The 21,504-nt window shown below is 44.7% G+C and overlaps 1 protein-coding gene across 1 annotated transcript; it reads right to left on the bottom strand.

Moving 5' to 3' along the window:
* Positions 1-1,315: 1,315 nt before the first annotated feature.
* Positions 1,316-21,414, bottom strand: LOC120053878 (heat shock factor-binding protein 1-like). Its single transcript, XM_039001162.1, has 4 exons — positions 21,206-21,414; positions 20,064-20,130; positions 19,521-19,647; positions 1,316-1,635 (listed from the first exon to the last, which is right to left on the bottom strand). Exons 1-3 carry the CDS (start codon positions 21,248-21,250, stop codon positions 19,523-19,525), a joined length of 237 nt encoding a protein of 78 aa, XP_038857090.1. The 5' UTR covers positions 21,251-21,414; the 3' UTR covers positions 1,316-1,635; positions 19,521-19,522.
* Between the last annotated feature and the right edge of the window lie 90 nt (positions 21,415-21,504).

The following is a 21,504-nucleotide window of genomic DNA, read 5'->3' as shown; positions in this document are numbered from 1 at the left end:
GGCAGGAGGGAGCAGTTGGCCCTGGCCAAGAGTAAGCTGAAGCTGTCCAAGGAGGTCAAAGCTCACAGTTCAGACGACAAGCTGCAGGCATGAGTGGCCCTTACTGGTAGCAGACAGACGGAATATTATTGCTCATAAAGGGAAGACGATATCCTGACTGAACACTCCTTTCTGTGTGTGTGTTAAGGGTGGTGGAGTGTAAGAAGGCTGTGCAGCGTTGTGAGAAGAAGCTTATGAAGATGGAGGATCAGGCCCCAGACAGGAGAACAAGCAGATTTCCCTGGGCACCTCCAAACTCAACTTACCTGGACCCATGAATCAGCATTGCCTGGTGAGGGCGCACACAGGTCTGATATGACACTATGTGCATCAAACACTGACACCTCAATGACTTCACATGCAATTGAATTTCATATATTATTGTGCATAATCTTTCACATTGTTTTGCCCTCCTCATAGGTGTAAGAACATGGAGGTGCCTCTGGACAAAATATAACAAATCTCAGAGGGATAAGTTTGGCTGCGCTATTGACATGACTGAGGCAGATTTGACATTCTAAGTCAGCCTCTACCTTCTAGTTCTACCTAAATGTAAAGACTAGGAGGCAGGTTTAATCCTATGCTCTATCAGGCTTTACCTGCCCGTATATTGAACTACAGAACTCTTTCTTTCTTCACTCCGCTTCACATAACGTTTCTCCAAGTTTAATTGTTTTAATGCTGTTGGCACTTAATTTTTTTGATATTTTTTTTACCATTGTTATATGGTAAACCAAGATGATCTTATAGAAAGTATGGAGAACATGTCCTATTATGAGTCTTTTTATAAGCATTTGAATAAAGAGTCCTAGGAAAATTATCATTATCATCCCAATTATAGAGTAGGCCAACATCCCCATGTGGATGTAGTGAGATATCAGGTGGGACATGGTGTTAGGGTCTGATTGTGCTGGCCGCCTCTGTTGTAGCTGAGAGTTTTTCAGTCAAGATCTCCTCAAGGGCAGGGTTATTCAACTCCTACGAGGTCTGGAGCCTGTTGCTTTTCTCTTCTTCTCTATCTGATCATTAATTGCACACACCTGGTTTCTAAATTAGTCCCCGATTAGAGGGGAACAATGAAAAAATGGCTTCGAGGTCCAGAGTTGAGTTTGATGGGCTCTAGGGCAACACTATCCTGATACACACATTAAAGGAGGCACATCTGCAAGAGCCCCATAGGATAGGTTCAGGGCATTCAGGCTGATTTTTAAAACAAAGCAACTTCCAAGTAAAACCAATATGTTGATTGATGTTTTGTCTAAGAATGAGACTAAGATTGGTTTGTATTAAATAACTTTAATAGAAGAAAATCTGTTGAATTTTGAATGCATTCCACTTGGCACAGTGCTGCTAATATCACTGGCTTCTACTGTATACTTCAAATCAACCATTACTAATAGGGCTGAAAATTTCTGAGGGAAATACTCATTTACAAATAACACATCTTCAAGTCACTACATTAGAACTGTTACTTTTATTACAATAGTCAATATAAAAAAGCATTTCACAACACACTAAATCAAAATAGTTCATGGTTATAGTGGAAGAGTATGCTGCTCCTGAAGAAAGTCCTTGACAGCTTGTCGTCTTGGCAACCTGTAATTGAAATGTGTTTTATAGTTGGTTTAGCATACACTTAGGGAGACATTAACTTTCCTGATGGAATTGTTTACGGTTTCCAACTGCAATCATAATCTACCTATAGACCTACAGAGAACTTTCCATCAATTCAAGTTTAAAAAAAAATCAGAATTATTAATTTTGATCAAATGTGTCATTGATGGACAACTAATGTTATTTCAACTTCAAATTGGTATGTGGCATCAAAAAGGTAGGCCATAAACTATAATTTGAGTAAAGGATGTGAATGCTAGCCATGTGACACTTTCTGAATGGGATTTGTCAAAGATGTTCACCAGTGAGGTTATTATGCAGCTTAAATTATAACTTTTCTTTCACCTGAAATGTTTGTATATGCAGGACTACTACCAACTTGGATACAAGGATGAGTGCCAGAAGGTGAGTACTATGAATGTGAATCTTTCACGTTCAAGACGATACAATAAGTCTCTACACTGAACAAAAATATAAATGCAACATGTAAAGTGTTGGTCCCATGTTTCATGAGCTGAAATAAAAAAATAAATGTTCCCAGAAATGTTCCATATGCACAAAAAGCTTATTTCTAAATAATGTTGTACACAAATGTGTTTACATCCCTGTTAGTGAGCATTCCTCCTTTGCCAAGACAATCCATCCACCTGACAGGTGTGGCATATCAAGAAGCTGATTAAACGGCATGATCATTACACAGGTGCACCTTGTGCTGGGGACAATAAAAGGCCACTTTAAAATGTGCAGTTGTCACAACACAATGCCACAGATGTCTCAAGTTTTGAGGGAGAGTGCAATTGGCATGCTGGCTGCTGAAAATTCTACCAGAGAATTTAATGTTATTTTCTCTACCATAAACAATGTCATTAGAGAATTTGGCAGTATGTCCAACCAGCCTCAAAACCACAGACCACGTGTAACCATGCGAGCCCAGGACCTCAACATCCGTCGTCTTCACCTGTGGGGTCGTCTGAGACTAGCCACCTGAACAGCTGATGAAACTGGGTATGCACAAGTGAAGAATATCTGCACAAACTGTCAGAAACCATCTCAGGGAGGCTCATCTGCGTGCTCGTCGACCTCACCAGGTCTTGACCCGACTGCAGTTCAGTGTTGTAACTTATTTCAGTGGGCAAATGCTCACCTCGTTAGCCACTGGCATGCTGGAGAAGTGTGCTCTTCACACATGAATCCCTGTTGTTTCAACGGTACAGGGCAGTATGGCGTCATGTGGGCAAGCGGTTTGCTGATGTCAATGTTGTGAACAGAGTTCCCCATGGTGGCGGTGTAGTTATGATATGTGCAGGCATAACATACGGGCAATGAACACAATTGTATTTTATCGATGGGAGTTTGAATGCTCAGAGATACCGTGACAAGATCCTGAGGCCCAATGTTGTGCCATTCATCCAATGCCCTCACCTCATGTGTCAGCATGATAATGCACAGCCCATGTTGCAAGGATCAGTTCACAATTCCTGGAAGCTGAAAATGTCCCAGTTCTTCCATGGCCTGCATACTCAGACATAACATGCATTGAGCATGTTTGGAATGCTCTGGATTGACAGCGCGTTCCAGTTCCCGCCAATATCCAGCAACTTCACGCAGTAATTGAAGAGGAGTGGGACAACATTTCACAGCCCACAATAAACCGCCTGATCAATTCAATGCAAAGGAGATGTGTCGCGCTGCATGAGGCAAATGGTGGTCACACCAGATACTGACTGATTTTCTGATCCACGCCCCTACCTTTTTTTTTAAAGGTATGTGTGACAAAGATGCATACGGTGCATTCGTTAAGTATTCAGACCCATTGACTTTCCACATTTTGTTACAGCCTTTTTATTATTATTTTTCAAACAATCTACACACCCCATTTTTTTTACTCAGTATCTTGTTGAAGCACCTTTGGCAGGGATTACAGCCTCGAGTCTTCTTGGGTATGACGCTACAAGCTTGGCACACCTGGATGTGGTGCGTCGCTGCACAGCTATTTTCAGGTCTCTCCAGAGTTGTTCGATCGGGTTCAAGTGTGGGCTTTAGCTGGGCCACTCAAGGACATTCAGAGACTTGTCCCGAAGCCACTACTGCATTGTCCTGGCTGTGTGCGCTTAGGGTTATTGTCCTGTTGGAAGGTGAACCTTGGCCCCAGTCTGAGGTCCTGAGCAGGTTTTCAACAAGGATCTCTCTGTACTTTGCTCCGTTCATCTTTCCCCTCGATCTTGACTAGCATCCCAGTCCCTGCTGCTGAAAAACATCCCCACAGCATGATGCTGCCACTACCATGCTTCACCGTAGGGATGGTGCCAGGTTTCCTCCAGATGTGACGCTTGGTATTCAGGCCAAATAGTTCAAACTTGGTTTAATCAGACTAGAGAATCTTGTTTCTCATGGTCTGAGAGTCCTTAAGGTGCCTTTTGGCCAACTCCAAGCGGGCTGTCATGTGCCTTTTACTGAGGAGTGGATTCCGTCTGGCCACTCTGCCATAAAGGCCTGATTGGTGGAGTGCTGCATGATAGATGATAGAACCTTCCAGAAGGACAACGATCTCCACAGAGGAACTCTGGGCTCTGTCAGAGCGACTGTCGGGTTCTCTGTCAGTGCGACCAATGCCCTTCTCCCCCGATGGCTCAGTTTGGCCGGGCGGCCAGCTCTAGGAAGAGTCTTGGTGGTTCCAAACTTCTTCCATTTAAGTATGATGGAGGCCACTGTGTTCTTGGGGACCTTCAATGGTGCAGACATGTTTTGGTACCCTTCCCCAGATCTGTGTCACGATACAATCCTGTCTCAGAGCTCTACAGACAATTCCTTTGACCTCACGGCTTGATTTTTGCTCTGACATGCACTGTGAACTGTGGGACCTTATATAAGATAGGTATGTGCCTTTCCAAATCATGTCCAATCAATTGAATTTACCACAGGTGGACTCCAATTAAGTTGTAGAAACATCAAGGATGATCAATGGAAACAGGATGCACCTGAGCTCAACTTCAGAGTCTCATAGCAAAGGGTCTGAATATTATGCAAATAAGGTATGCTTTTTATTTTTAATACATTTGCTAACATTTCTAAAAACCTGATTTTGCTTCGCCATTATGGGGTATTGTGTGTAGATTGGAGAGGGGAAAAAAAGTTTCATCCATTTTAGAATAAGGCTATAATGTAATAAAATGTGGAAAAAGTCAAGGGGTCTGAATACTTTCCGAACACTGTATCTGTATTCCCATTCATGTGAAATCCATAGATTAAGGCCTAATGAATTTATTTCAAATTGACTGATTTCCTTATATGAACTGTAACTCAGTAAAATCTTTGAAAATGTTGCATGTTGTGTTTATTTTTGTTCAGTGTAGATACATGGGCTCCAATATGATACAATTCAGTTTGAAACAATTCGAATCGATGTGATTTGGGTCAAAGCACTAACATTTGTTGCATAAACTAATTTTTCATTCTAAATGAAAATCTGAGCTGGATCTGTCTGAGCTGAGACAGTACCAGTCAAAAGTTTGGACACACCTACTCATTCAAGAGTTTCTTTATTTGAAATATGTCCTACATTGTAGACTAATAGTGAAGACATCAAAACTATGAAATAACACATATGGAATCATGTAGTAACCCAAAAAAGTGTTAAACAAATCAAAATATATTTGAGATTCTTCAAAGTAGCCACCTTGATGACAGCTTTGCGCATTATTGGCATTCTCTCAACCAGCTTCATGAGGTAGTCACCTGGAATGCATTTCAATTAACAGGTGTGCCTTGATAAAACTTTCCTTAATGCGTTTGAGCCAATCAGTTGTGTTGTGACAAGGTAGGGGTGGTATACAGAAGATTGCCCTATTTGGTAAAAGACCAAGTCCATATAATGGCAAGAACAGCTCAAATAAGAAAAGAGAAACGACAGTCCATCATTATTTTAAGAAATGAAGGTCAGTCAATACAGAACATTTCAGGAACTTTGAAAGTTTCTTCAAGTGCAGTTGCAAAAACTATCAAGCGCTATGATGAAGCTGGCTCTCATGAGGACTGCCACAGGAAAGGAAGACCCAGAGGTACCTCTGCTGCAGAGGACATATACTCTTCCTGGAACTACGAGGAGTAACAGCGTAACCTACGTTGCTAGCTACCATGACATAGACTGAGGACAGTGGTGTCTATCACACATGAAGGATCTTTTAAATGAACAAAGAGTTCTACAAGCAGTTGTTACAACAAGAAAATAGCTTCAAGTGTTTTGTCCAGATACTGGTGGATTCAACTACTAAAATAATTGACGAGGTCCAGGACCTGAAGAACAGTTTGTGGTTGTCCCAGAGTCAGCTCAATGAGTTGAAACAGGAGAACGGCAAGATGACATTGAGAGAGGACATCAGTTCTATATGTGAATCAACGATAACAATGACAGATAAATCATTGAGGGACAATCAAGGTGGAACCACATGGTTGTGAACGTAATTGTAGAATCTCCACATGAGACCTGGATGGAGTTTGAGGACAAAGTGAGGGAAATGATCTCTGAGAAATTGAAGATGGACCACAGGAAGATTGAGGTGAAATTATATCCTCCTCAATGAGGACTATCCTGAAGCTGTGCGCCAGAAGAGGAAAGAACTGATCCCAGCCATGAAAGCTGGCAGAGCGCGTGGGGACATTGCTTACAGTCTCATTGTCCACCCTCCCTCCCAGAAGCCTGGAGGGGATGACAGCCAAGCCTATGGGTTAATAGCTTCAACCCCACCTCAAACACACACACCAATTGATTAATGGACTGATAAAATTTATATATTTTTCTCTTGCTTTGTTTGCTCTTTTCCACATTATGTGTATCTCTGATAAGCTACCCAGGAAAGGACTGAAAATAGCTCATATTAATATATGTAGCCTTAGAAATAAGGTTCATGAAATCAATAACTTGCTAACATTCATATACACTGCTCAAAAAAATAAAGGGAACACTTAAACAACACAATGTAACTCCAAGTCAATCACACTTCTGTGAAATCAAACTGTCCATTTAGGAAGCAACACTGATTGACAATAAATTTCACATGCTGTTGTGCAAATGGAATAGACAAAAGGTGGAAATTATAGGCAATTAGCAAGACACCCCCAAAAAAGGAGTGATTCTGCAGGTGGTGACCACAGACCACTTCTCAGTTCCTATGCTTCCTGGCTGATGTTTTGGTCACTTTTGAATGCTGGCGGTGCTCTCACTCTAGTGGTAGCATGAGACGGAGTCTACAACCCACACAAGTGGCTCAGGTAGTGCAGTTCATCCAGGATGGCACATCAATGCGAGCTGTGGCAAAAAGGTTTGCTGTGTCTGTCAGCGTAGTGTCCAGAGCATGGAGGCGCTACCAGGAGACAGACCAGTACATCAGGAGACGTGGAGGAGGCCGTAGGAGGGCAACAACCCAGCAGCAGGACCGCTACCTCCGCCTTTGTGCAAGGAGGTGCACTGCCAGCGCCCTGCAAAATGACCTCCAGCAGGCCACAAATGTGCATGTGTCTGCTCAAACGGTCAGAAACAGACTCCATGAGGGTGGTATGAGGGCCCGACGTCCACAGGTGGGGGTTGTGCTTACAGCCCAACACCGTGCAGGACGTTTGGCATTTGCCAGAGAACACCAAGATTGGCAAATTCGCCACTGGCGCCCTGTGCTCTTCACAGATGAAAGCAGGTTCACACTGAGCACATGAGCACATGTGACAGACGTGACAGAGTCTGGAGACGCCGTGGAGAACGTTCTGCTGCCTTCAACATCCTCCAGCATGACCGGTTTGGCGATGGGTCAGTCATGGTGTGGGGTGGCATTTCTTTGTGGGGCCGCACAGCCCTCCATGTGCTCGCCAGAGGTAGCCTGACTGCCATTAGGTACCGAGATGAGATCCTCAGACCCCTTGTGAGACCATATGCTGACACATGCACATTTGTGGCCTGCTGGAGGTCATTTTGCAGGGCGCTGGCAGTGCACCTCCTTGCACAAAGGCGGAGGTAGCGGTCCTGCTGCTGGGTTGTTGCCCTCCTACGGCCTCCTCCACGTCTCCTGATGTACTGGCCTGTCTCCTGGTAGCGCCTCCATGCTCTGGACACTACGCTGACAGACACAGCAAACCTTTTTGCCACAGCTCGCATTGATGTGCCATCCTGGATGAACTGCACTACCTGAGCCACTTGTGTGGGTTGTAGACTCCGTCTCATGCTACCACTAGAGTGAGAGCACCGCCAGCATTCAAAAGTGACCAAAACATCAGCCAGGAAGCATAGGAACTGAGAAGTGGTCTGTGGTCACCACCTGCAGAACCACTCCTTTTTTGGGGGTGTCTTGCTAATTGCCTATAATTTCCACCTTTTGTCTATTCCATTTGCACAACAGCATGTGAAATTTATTGTCAATCAGTGTTGCTTCCTAAGTGGACAGTTTGATTTCACAGAAGTGTGATTGACTTGGAGTTACATTGTGTTGTTTAAGTGTTCCCTTTATTTTTTTGAGCAGTGTATTATCAATTTCTGAGACTCACTTAGATAATTCAGCAGTAGCAATACAAGGATATAACATCTATAGAAGACAAAATGCTTATGGCGGAGGTGTTGCTGTATGTATACACAGAGCCATATCCCTGTAATGCTTAGAGAAGATCTTATGTCAGGTGTTATTGAACTGTTGTGGTTGCAGGTTCTCTTGGCACATCTAAAGCCTTTTTTTGGGGTGTTGCTAGAGGTCATCAAGTCAGGTCATCAAACAGTCAGTATCTAAATAATATGTGTGACATGCTTGATAGTGTATGTGATGAAAACAGAAAGGTCTACTTTCTTGGGGACCTGAATATTGACTGGTTTTCATCAAGCTGTCCGCTCAAGAGGAAGCTTCTTACCGTAACCAGTGCCTGTAATCTGGTTCAGGTTATTAATCAACCTACCTACTGGGGCTCCCGAGTGGCGCATCAGTCTGAGGCGTTACTACAGACCCTGGTTCGATTCCATGCTGTATCACAACTGGCTGTGATTGGGAGTGTCACGCCCTGGCCTTAGTTATCTTTGTTTTCTTTATTATTTTAGTTAGGTCAGGGTGTGACATGGGGGATGTATGTGTTTTGTATTGTCTAGGGGTTTTGTATGTTTATGGGGCAGTGTGTAGTCTAGGTGTATGTATGTCTATGGTTGCCTAGATTGGTTCTCAATTAGAGACAGCTGTCTATCGTTGTCTCTGATTGGGAACCATATTTAGGCAGCCATATTCATTAGGTAGTTTGTGGGTGATTGTCTGTCTAAGTTGCCTGTGTCTGCACTTATTGTTTATATAGCTTCACGTTCGTCGGTTTGTTGTTTTGTTTAGTTTGTAAAGTGTTCTTCGTCTTCGTTAATTAAATATGTATTCATTTCACGCTGCGCCTTGGTCCTCCTCTCTTCAATGTTACGATGATCGTGACAGAATCACCCACCAACAAAGGACCAAGCAGCGTGGTAAAAGGCAGCAGCAGCGATCGCAGGACTCATGGACTTGGGAGGAAATTCTGGACGGCGGAGGACCCTGGGCACAACCTGGAGAATATCGCCGCCCTCGTGAAGAGCTGGAGGCAGCTAAAGCCGAGAGGCGGTGGTATGAGGAGGCAGCACGGAAGCGCGGCTGGAAGCCAGAGAGGCAGCCCCAAAAATGTCTTGGGGGGGAGGGGCTCTCGGGGAGTGTGGTGAAGTCAGGTAGGAAACCTGCGCCAACTCCCCGTGCTTACCGTGGAGAGCGAGAGTACGGGCAGACACCGTGTTATGCAGAAGAGCGCACGGTGTCTCCTGTACATGTGCATAGCCCGGAGCGGTACATCCCAGCTCCTCGGATCGGCCGGGCTAGAGTGGGCATCGAGCCAGGTGCCATGAAGCCGGCTCAACGCATCTGGTCTCCAGTGCGTCTCCTCGCACCGGTGTACATGGCACCAGCCTTATGCATGGTGTCCCCGGTTCACCAGCACAGCCCAGTTCGGGTTATTCCACCTCCCCGCACTGGCCTGGCTACGGGGAGCATTCAACCAGGTAAGGTTGGGCAGGCTCGATGCTCAAGAGCTCCAGTACGCCTTCACGGCCGGTCTATCCGGTGCCACCTCCTCGCCCCAGCCCAGTACCACCAGTGCCAACACCACGCACCAGGCTTCCAGTGCATCTTCAGAGCCCTGTTCCTCCTCCACGCACTCGCCCTGTGGTGCGTGTCTCCAGCCCGGTACCACCAGTTCCAGCACCACGCACCAAGCCTCCTGTGTGTCTCCAGAGCCCTGTACGCCCTGTTGCTGCTCCCCGCACTAGCCTTGAGGTGCATGTCCTTAGCCCGGTACCACCAGTTCCGGCACCACGCACCAGGCCTACTGTGCGCCTCAGCAGGCCAGAGTCTGCCATCTGCCCAGCGCCGCCTGCGCTGCCCGTCTGCCCAGCGCCGTCTGAGCCGCCCGTCTGTCCTGAGCCGTCAGAGCCGCCCGTCTGTCCTGAGCCGTCAGAGCCGCCCGTCTGTCCTGAGCCGTCAGAGCCGCCCGTCTGTCCTGAGCCGTCAGAGCCGCCCGTCTGTCCTGAGCCGTCAGAGCCGCCCGTCTGTCCGCCAGAGCCGTCCATCAGTCAGGAGCCGCCAGAGCCGTACGTCAGTCAGGAGCCGCCAGAGCCGCCCGCCAGTCAGGAGCCGCCCGCCAGTCAGGAGCCGCCCGCCAGTCAGGAGCCGCCAGAGCCGCCCGCCAGTCAGGAGCCGCCCGCCAGTCAGGAGCCGCCAGAGCCGCCCGCCAGTCAGGAGCGGCCAGAGCCGCCCGCCAGTCAGGAGTTGCCCCTCAGTCCGGAGCTGCCCCTCAGTCCGGAGCTGCCCCTCAGTCCGGAGCTGCCCCTCAGTCCGGAGCTGCCCCTCCGTCCAGTGGCGCCCTCTAGGATGGTCTTCAGTCCGGGACTCGCTGTAAGGGTCCCCGCTCCAGAGGCGCCACCAAAGCGGGTATTGACTATGGTGGAGTGGGGTCCACGTCCCGCACCCGAGCCGCCGCCGTGAGAAGGCCCACCCGGACCCTCCCCTTCTGTGTCAGGCTTTTGGGGGGGGGGGGGGGGGTACTGTCACGCCCTGGCCTTAGTTATCTTTGTTTTCTTTATTATTTTAGTTAGGTCAGGGTGTGACATGGGGGATGTATGTGTTTTGTATTGTCTAGGGGTTTTGTATGTTTATGGGGCAGTGTGTAGTCTAGGTGTATGTATGTCTATGGTTGCCTAGATTGGTTCTCAATTAGAGACAGCTGTCTATCGTTGTCTCTGATTGGGAACCATATTTAGGCAGCCATATTCATTAGGTAGTTTGTGGGTGATTGTCTGTCTAAGTTGCCTGTGTCTGCACTTATTGTTTATATAGCTTCACGTTCGTCGGTTTGTTGTTTTGTTTAGTTTGTAAAGTGTTCTTCGTCTTCGTTAATTAAATATGTATTCATTTCACGCTGCGCCTTGGTCCTCCTCTCTTCAATGTTACGACGATCGTGACAGGGAGTCCCATAGGGCGGCACACAATTGGCCCAGCGTCGCCCAGTTTAGGGTTTGGCCAGGGTAGGCCGTCATTGTTAATAACAATTTGTTCTTAACTGACAAGCCTAGTTAAATAAAGGTTAAATAAAATATATTTACAAACACTACAGGAACAAGATCATCCACATGTATCGATCACATTTTTACTAATACTGTAGAAGTTTGTTCTAAAGCTGTATCCATACCCATTGGATGCAGTGATCACAATATCCAGGAAAGCCAAAGTTCCAACAGCTGGGCCTAAAATAGTGTATAAGAGCTCATACAAAATAATTTGCTGCGACTTATGTGGATGATGTTAAAAATATTTGTTGGTCTGATGTGATTAAACTTGTACTTTAAATGCAATTATGGGCAGAAAGGCATTCAACGCATCAGATGGCTTATTCATCACAAAACCATTTAATGTTGCCAATTATTTTTATGATTACTTCATTGGCAAAGTGGGCAAACTTAGGCAGGAAATGCCAACAACGAACAGTGATTCATCGTATTCATGCATACAAAAAACTAATAATGAAAGAAAAGCATTGCAAGTTTGAATTATGTAAAGTTAGTGTGGGAGAGGTGGGGAAAATTGTAATCGATCAATAATGACAAACCTCCTGGCATTGACAACTTAGATGGAAAGCTACTGAGGATGGTAGCTGACTCTATAGCCACTCCTATCTGTCATATCTTTAATCTAAGCCTAGAGGAAAGTTTTTGTCTTCAGACCTGGAGGGAAGCCAAAGTAATTCCGCTACCCAAGAGTGGTAAAGCGGCCTTTACTGGTTCTAACAGCAGACCTATAAGCTTGCTGCCAGCTCTTAGCAAACTGTTAGAAAAAATTGTGTTTGACCAAATACAATGCTATTTCTCTGTAAACAAATTAACAGACTTTCAGCATGCTATATTATAGTGAAGGGCACTCAACATGTACTGCACTGACACAAATGACTGATGATTGTTTGAAAGAAATGTATAATAGGAAGATTGTGGGAGCTGTACTGCTTGATTTCAGTGCAGCCTTTGATATTATTGACCATAACCTGTTTTTGAAAAAAAATGGCTGTGTTATGGCTGTAACCTCAGCTCCGAATCCACGATATAGCAATTTAATAGAACTCAAAGGGTGTTCTTTAATGGAAGCTTCTCTAATGTCAAACATGTAAAGTGTGGTGTACCGCAGGGCAGCTCTCTAGGCTCTCTACTCTTTTCTATTTTTACCAATAACCTGCCACTGGCATTAAACAAAGCATGTGTGTCCATGTATGCTGATGATTCAGCCATATTCACATCAGCAACCACAGCTAATGAAGTCACTGAAACCCTTAAAGAGTTGCAATCTGTTTTGGAATGGGTGGCCAGGAAAAAAATAGTCCTGAACATCTCTAAAACTAAGAGCATTGTATTTGGTACAAATCATTCCCTAAGATCTAGCCCTCAGCTGAATCTGGTAATGAATGGTGTGGCTGTTGAACAAGTTAAGGAGACTAAATTACTTGGCATTACCTTAGAATGTAAACTGTCATGGTCAAAACATATAGATTCAATGGTTGTGAAGACGGGGAGAGTTCTGTCTGTAATAAAGAGATGCTGAATTGACACAACACTCCATAAAGCAAAGTCCTGCTGGCTCTAGTTTTGTCTAATCGTTATTATTGTCCAGTCGTGTGGTCCAGTGCTGCAAGGAAAGACCTAGTTAAGCTGCAGCTGGCCCAGTACAGAGCGGCACGTCATGCTCTTCATTGTAATCAGGAGGGCTGATATAAATACTATTCATGCTAGTCTCTCTTGGCTAAGAGTTGAGGAGAATGACTGCATCACTTCTGTTTATAAGAAACATTGTGTTGAAAATTCCAAATTGTTTGCATAGTCAACTTACACACAGCTCTGACACACACCCACTTACCCCACCAGACATGCCACCAGGGTCTTTTCACAGTCCCCAAATCCAGAACAATTTCAGGAAAGCGTACAGTATTATATAGAGCCATTATTGCATGGAACTCACTTCCATCTCATATTGCGCAAATACACAGCAAACCTGGTTAAAACAGATAAAGCAACACCTCATGGCACAACGTCTCACCCCTATTTGACCTAGTATGTATGTATGTATGTATGTATTGATTGATATGTAGGCTACGTGTGCCTTTACAAAAAGTGCATGTAGTTCTGTCCTTAGCTGTTCTTGTCTATTAATGTTCTGTATTATGTCATGTTTCATGTTTTGTGTGGACCCCAGGAAGAGTAGCTGCTGCTTTTGCAACAGCTAATGGGGATCCTAATAAAATACCAAAATAAATTGAGCTACCAGCCTCAGAAATTTCTGCCCAAATATATGCTTCATAGAGTTCAAGTAACAGACACATCTCAACATCAACTGTTCAGAGGAGACTGTGTGAAATCAGGCCTTCATGGTCAAATTGCTACTAAGAAACCACTACTAAAGGACACCAATAAGAGATTTGCTTGGACCAAGACACACGAGCAATGGACAATAGAACGGTGGAAATCTGTCCTTTGCTCTGATGAGTCCAAATGTGAGATTTTTGGTTCCAACTGCTGTGTCTTTGTGAGATGCAGAGTAGGTGAACGGATGATCTCTGCATGTGTGGTTCCCACCATGGAGGAGGTGTGATGGTGTAGGGTTACTTTGCTGGTGACACAGTCTGTGGTTAATTTAGAATTCAAGGCACACTTAACCAGAATGGCAACTACAGCATTCTGCAGCGATACACCATCCCATCTGGTTTGAGCTTATTGGGACGATCATTTAAAAACAAAAATATTTCACAAGCCTTCCCAGAAGAGTGGAGGCTGTTATAGCAGCAAGGGGGGGGGGGGGGGGGGGGGGGGGGTGACGACAACTCCATATTAATATGACCATGATTTTGGAATAAGATGTTCGACAAGCAGGTGTTCACATACTTTTGGTCATGTAGTATACCTGCCAGCTGTTCTGCATATGCTGTGAGAACGCGCCCTGGTATACTAATCGGACCCTGTGGCCTTGACCTGATTTAGACTTTACTCGCGTCGGCATCAGAGAGCTAGATCACCCAATTTTCTGGATCGGTGGTTACCCTCACATTTTTGGGCAGATCCCGGACGGGTCGTCCTTTGTAATCCGTAATGGATTGTAGCCCCTGCCACACGCTGCGTGTAATATGATTCCACTTTATTCCTATATTGTCCTTTTGCTCGTTTGATGACTCTGCGGAGGTCATTGCGGTATTTATTGTACTTGTTCCGGTCTTCAGCCATAGCCTCAGGGTTGTCTGCGATAGCCCTGTGTGCAGTAGACCTATCCTTTAGTTTAGCGCCAACCTCTGTGTTAATCCAGGGCTTTTAATTGGGAAAGCAGTGAACCTTAACTGTGGGGACAATGTCGCCAATGCATTTCCTAATGAAGCCGATGACTGATGTGGTTAGCTCGTCGATGTTATCAGCGGAGTCACGAAACATATTCCAATCAACGCTAGCAAAGCAGTCCTGTAGCATAAACTCTGATTATGGATACCATTTCTCAACAGAGCGAGTCACAGGTAATTCCTGTTTAAGCTTCTGCTTGTAAACAGGAAGCAGGAGTACGGAGTCATGATATGATTTGCTCAATGGAGGACGAGGGAGGGCCTTGTACAGTGGGGAGAACAAGTATTTGATACACTGCCGATTTTGCAGGTTTTCCTACTTACAAAGCATGTAGAGGTCTGTAATTTTTATCATAGGTACAGTTCAACTGTGAGAGATGGAATCAAAAATCCAGAAAATCACATTGTATGATTTTTAAGTAATTAATTTGCATTTTATTGCATGACATAAGTATTTGATACATCAGAAAAGCAGAACTTAATATTTGATACAGAAACCTTTGTTTGCAATTACAGAGATCATACGTTTCCTGTAGTTCTTGACTAGGTTTGCACACACTGCAGCAGGGATTTTGGCCCACTCCTCCATACAGACCTTCAGGTTTCGGGGCTGTCGCTGGGCAATACGGACTTTCAGCTCCCTCCAAAGATTTTCTACTGGGTTCAGGTCTGGAGACTGGCTAGGCCACTCCAGGACCTTGAGATGCTTCTTACGGGGCCACTCCTTAGTTGCCCTGGCTGTGTGTTTCGGGTCGTTGTCATGCTGGAAGACCCAGCCACGACCCATCTTCAATGCTCTTACTGAGGGAAGGAGGTTGTTGGCCAAGATCTCGCGATACATGGCCCCATCCATCCTCCCCTAAATACCGTGCAGTTGTTCTGCCCCCTTTGCAGAAAAGCATCCCCAAAGAATGATGTTTCCACCTCCATGCTTCACGGTTGGGATGGTGTTCTTGGGGTTGTACTCATCCTTCTTCTTCCTCCAAACACGGCGAGTGGAGTTTAGACCAAAAAGCTCTATTTTTGTCTCATCAGACCACATGACCTTCTCCCATTCCTCCTCTGGATCATCCAGATGGTCATTGGCAAACTTCAGACGGGCCTGGACATGCGCTGGCTTGAGCAGGGGGACCTTGCATGCGCTGCAGGATTTTAATCCATGACGGCGTAGTGTGTTACTAATGGTTTTCTTTGAGACTGTGGTCCCAGCTCTCTTCAGGTCATTGACCAGGTCCTGCCGTGTAGTTCTGGGCTGATCCCTCACCTTCCTCATGATCATTGATGCCCCACGAGGTGAGCTCTTGCATGGAGCCCCAGACCGAGGGTGATTGACTGTCATCTTGAACTTCTTCCATTTTCTAATAATTGCACCAACAGTTGTTGCCTTCTCACCAAGCTGCTTGCCTATTGTCCTGTAGCCCATCCCAGCCTTGTGCAGGTCTACATTTTTATCCCTGATGTCCTTACACAGCTCTCTGGTCTTGGCCATTGTGGAGAGGTTGGAGTCTGTTTGATTGAGTGTGTGGACAGGTGTCTTTTATACAGGTAACGAGTTCAAACAGGTGCAGTTAATAAAGGTAATGAGTGGAGAACAGGAGGGCTTCTTAAAGAAAAACGAACAGGTCTGTGAGAGCCGGAATTCTTACTGGTTGGCAGGTGATCAAATACTTATGTCATGCAATAAAATGCAAATTAATTACTTAAAAATCATACAATGTGATTTTCTGGATTTTTGTTTTAGATTCTGTCTCTCACAGTTGAAGTGTACCTATGATAAAAATTACAGACCTCTACATGCTTTGTTAGTAGGAAAACCTGCAAAATCGGCAGTGTATCAAATACTTGTTCTCCCCACTGTATACTTGCTTGTGACTAGAATAACAGTGGTCTAGGACTTATCACCCCTACTGGCGAGGGAGACGTGTTGATGGAAGTTAGGCATCACGTGTCTTAATGACGTGGAATTAAAATCGCTGGCAACCAGAAAAGCAGCCTTTGGATGTACGTTTTTCTGCTTGGTTATAGCCTTGTACAGTTTAAGTGCCAGTTGTTATTTTTCTTGTCCTGAGGTGAAATGTATACAACAGTCACGATAACAGCTGAAATCTCCCTCGGGAGGTAAAAGGGTCAGCATTTGACCATGAGGTGTTCCAAGACACGTAAACAATGGGGTCGATACTTCCATAGGCTTTGAGTCAGCACACCAGTTGTTGTTGACGAAGAGGCAAACCCCTCCCCCCTCGATTTCCCCAACTCCACTGGGGCACGGTGAATGGAGAATCCATCGAGTTGGATAGCAATGGCAGGTATCTTGTCTGAGAGCCATGTTTCAGAAAAGCAGAAAATATTGCAATTTCGAGAGTCCCTTTGGTAGAAAGGTAGACTTGGCAGTGTGGGACCGGAACAACAACCTCTCCCTAATCCACATTGGCCAGTAGAATGGAGGGAAGAGGTGGCCGGTTCTCCCTTTACTTTAATCTCACCAGGATCCCCCTCTCTTGCCTCTAACGTCTGCATTTCCTCTTGTGTAGCCCGAAAATCGGGTCGGAATTACAGAAAGAGCCAAGGGCAGATGAGTCGAAGCCGGAATTGAGGTAAGTAACTTCCGATCTGATTGTCAAAAGTTCTTGTCGATTGTAAGAAATTGATAGCAGCTACATTGAAAAAATAAAAGTAAAAACAAACTCAGCAAAAAAAGAAACGGCCCTTTTTCAGGACCCTGTCTTTCAAAGATAATTCGTAAAAATCCAAATAACTTCACAGATGTTCATTGTAAAGGGTTTAAACACTGTTTCCCATGCTTGTTCAATGAATCATAAACTATTAATGAAGATGCACCTGTGGAACGGTCGTTAAGACACTAACATCTTACAGACGGTAGGCAATTAAGGTCACAGTTATGAAAACTTAGGACACTAGAGGCCTTTCTACTGTCTCTGAAAAACACCAAAAGAAAGATGCCCAGTGTCCCTGCTCATCTGCGTAAACGTGCCTTAGGCATGCTGCAAGGAGGCATGAGGACTGCAGATGTGGCCAGGGCAATAAATTACAATGTCCGTACTGTGAGACGCCTAAGACAGCGCTACTGGGAGACATGACGGACAGCTGATTGTCCTCGCAGCAGCACTCCATGTGTAACAACACCTGCACAGGATCGGTACATCGGAACATAACACCTGCGGGACAGGTACAGGATGGCAACAACAACTGCCCGAGTTACACCAGGAACGCACAATCCCTCCATCAGTGCTCAGACTGTCCGCATAGGCTGAGAGAGGCTGGACTGAGGGCTTGTAGGCCTGTTGTAAGAGCAGGTCCTCACCAGACATCACCGGTTTTGTCTCACCAGAGGTGATGGTCGGATTCACGTTTTTCGTCGAAGGAATGAGCGTTACACTAAGGCCTGTACTCTGGAGCGGGATCGATTTGGAGGTGGAGGATCCGTCATGGTCTGGGGCGGTGTGTCACAGCATCAACGGACTGAGCTTGTTGTCATTGCAGGCAATCTCAACGCTGTGCGTTAACAGGGAAGACATCCTCCTCCCTCATGTGGTACCCTTCCTGCAGGCTCCTCCTGACATGACCCTTCAGCATGACAATGCCACCAGCCATACTGCTCGTTCTGTGCGTGTTCTGCCATGGCCAACGAAGAGCCCGGATCTCAATCCCATTGAGCACGTCTGGGACCTGTTGGATCGGAGGGTGAGGGCTAGAGCCATTTCCCCCAGAAATGTCCGGGAACTTGCAGGTGCCTTGGTGGAAGAGTGGGATAACATTTCACAGCAAGAACTGACAAATCTGGTGCAGTCCATGAGGAGGAGATGCACTGCAGTACTTAATGCAGCTGGTGGCCACACCAGATACTGACTGTTACTTTTGATTTTGACCCCACCTCTGTTCAGGGACACATTATTCCATTTCTGTTAGTCACATCTGTGGAACTTGTTCAGTTTATGTCTCAGTTATTGACTCTTGTTATGTGCATACAAATATTTACACATGTTAAGTTTGCTGAAAATAAACACAGTTGACAGTGACAGTCTTTTTTTGCTGAGTTTAAATGACAAAGGAATCACAAAATAGTACATTTGGGTCAGAGCTTACAAAACAGCGGCTGTATGGCGCTCAGATTGGGGGAAGCAATGGTATAGTAAGCTACTTTTTGGCCACACTTTTGATCTGAAATCATCATCACCCACTAATTAACTAGTCATTTTTATTTTCCTTGCTTCGACCATGCAGTGCGGTTTACAAAAGTGATTGCTGTCCTCGTTATGAAATTATCAACCAACCCTGCATATCTAAACTTGACCATATACACTGATTGCTTAAAGCAAAACTACCAAAACTATTGCTGATGGTGAACCTGAACAATCTAAATAAAATCTAATGTAGGCTATGCCCCGATCAGCAGGTAGGCTATTAGCCAGATTAGTTGTGTCTCCGGTAGCTTAGTTTTAATCTGGTAAAACACTATTTTCAACAGTACATTTGATAACAATAAACTAGCAATTACATTGGTTGTCACTCAACTAATAATGCCAAATATTTCACAAGCATTTTTTTTTTTACTCTGAAGGCACACAGATGTGCAAGATAAGGGGCCTACCTCGGTGGTCAACACGTGAAGCTGCGCACATTGCGCAGTTTGACTAGGCTACTGATATTGCCTGGGGTTGTTCGGCATGCAAAATTACTTGTAGATCAATGACTGTCAACACAGTTACATGCTTAGTTTAACAGTGAAGGAGAGGACACATCATTTGTCACAAAAGATAAGGTAGAAAGTAATATGAGAATGTTTTCAGTGAACCAGCAATTCGTAATATTTGAATAGATTTTCTGACCAATGCATGCCTCATTTTGATCTTTTTGGGGTCCGCAGACCGATGCACTCATATCTTAAACATTTGAACCGGGGACTGATGAGTATCATACAGATATAGAAAACATTTAGTAAAGTGCCGTTAGATTACCTTCATGACCCTTGTCCTTCTTTGACTTGCGGTTCTTTGACCCCCTCGATCTCCTCCACGCCTGCCTGGGTCATGAGGTCAGCAATGTTCTTCTCCAGGTCATCGATGCGGGTGCTCATCTCATCAAGTGAACATGTTTAAGGAAGACAATGGGCTAGCCCAAAATGGACTTGTGGATAACGCTGACGGATGGGATGTGCTGGCTGGAATACCTCTCCATTATAACATTAATGATGATCACTAACAGACACTCCCCAGCCAAGATTCTGACTCCAACTGGTAAGACATATCTAATGTATTCCTATGCACTACTATACTATAACAAAGTTATTACTGCTTCTTTCTGTGCTGTAATATAAAGTGCTATCAGAAATCTTTGACAAATTAGCTTATGTAGAATAAACATCAAATTGGACTAAAGACCATTATGTTTGGAAATGAACTAATGGGGGTGTGACTGTATGACACCCCCATTTATAAAAGATGTATAATGACTTGAAAGATCTAGGCCCATACCAAGTTACCTAAAAATGTTGAGGATATTTCTTCCGATGATCTGGTCTGACATGGTCTGGAACTTATCCTGCATCTGTTGCAGCAGCGTCTGGACCTTTTAGAGAGCAGTAACAGGTGTATCATTACACAGGCTGATATGATCTATTGTGTTCAATTACCAAATGTGACCCATCTTGCAAGCAATTTATGAAAATCCAAAAGGCAAACTGGAGGATAGAAATAAAGAAAGGGGTGGGTGGGGGGGAGAAAGCAGAGAAAAAAATACAGCAAAGATAGTTTGTGGTCAATTCAGAATAATTTTGTAAACTTTAATTTAGCAGGATTCAAACCACATCAAAATGTATTGGCCTTTTTAATATAATGTTTGTTTATTTATGTATATAAGCAAGCTATACAGAGCATGATCAAGGATAAAAAGAGAAGGCGTTCCCTTTTCAGTCAGTGAAGTCTAGATTATGGGAGATGTAGCTACAGAACTACCACAGATAGAACAATGAGCCAGATGTTTCACTGGATGTATGAATCTGAAACATCCGGTTGGCATTTCCACCCCACCAAATATGGTGATGAAAGGGAGCCCAGTGGCCAGCAATGGGAGAAGATGGCGCGAGATGGATTTGGCCGACATTCTGCAAATCATCAATTAAACATTTGATCTCAATACAGATTTGTTACCAACTACAATATGTTACGAATATAGTAGATTATGTTTTGTAGACTTTACCCTTTGCATAAGTTTTAAAAAATTGCGGTGTTTAGTAAGAGTGCAAGAGCGAATGTAATTATTGCCAACCCGCACTTCACAGGGTATTCTTTCCCTAATGACGTATGCAAATACGTTCTAGAACGCGCCAATAGGATATCGGTAAATCGTGCTTGGGTCTGCCCACCTCTTTGCTTGTTCTGCCAACAGACTGTGGTCTATCTTGGGTTAGTTATAAAATACATCTTTGGCACTACAGAAGTTGGAGCAATGATATTTTCTTACTGTTATAGAGTTTGATACTCTACATTTACAGTCATTTCGTACGATCCAATTTCTTAGCTAACTAAGTTACATAGGCTATTGAAATGATCGGCTAATGTAAATCGAAACATATCCATTCACCAGGCCTGGGTGAATGTTGGCTGGCTAGCTAATGTAGCTAGCTTCAATGTCATATACTCACCACATTGGTAAGGTCCTGAACTGACTTTGGATCAGTTTCTGCCATATTTTCCCTCTGCACGACACGTGTGTTATGAAGTGGTGTAAAATGAACTCTAGCTAAATTAGCTACCTTGGGCTAAAATAAATACAGGATCCCTAGCTCTACCCCGTAAATCCAGATATGTCAGTCAGCTGTTTTTTGAAAAACACGTATCGCGAGAACACTGAAGCAGGAACCCAACGGAATGTGGAACGTTTAGTTTTTGGTATGCAGAGCCTCGATTTGGCTATATTCGATGATTTTAATCCCGCGGTTTT

This window comes from Salvelinus namaycush, chromosome 9 (genome assembly GCF_016432855.1).
Source record: "Salvelinus namaycush isolate Seneca chromosome 9, SaNama_1.0, whole genome shotgun sequence".
NCBI lineage: Eukaryota > Metazoa > Chordata > Actinopteri > Salmoniformes > Salmonidae > Salvelinus > Salvelinus namaycush.
This window is presented reverse-complemented; position numbering and strand designations above follow the sequence as displayed.

Coding starts and splice junctions, on each gene's coding strand:
- LOC120053878 (XM_039001162.1), bottom strand. CDS start 21,250: ATGGCAGAAACTGATCCAAAGTCAGTTCAGGACCTTACCAATGTG. Junction 20,131..21,205: donor TTCAGGACCTTACCAATGTG/GTGAGTATATGA, acceptor GCTCTCTAAAAG/GTCCAGACGCTGCTGCAACA. Junction 19,648..20,063: donor AGACCAGATCATCGGAAGAA/ATATCCTCAACA, acceptor AAACATGTTCAC/TTGATGAGATGAGCACCCGC.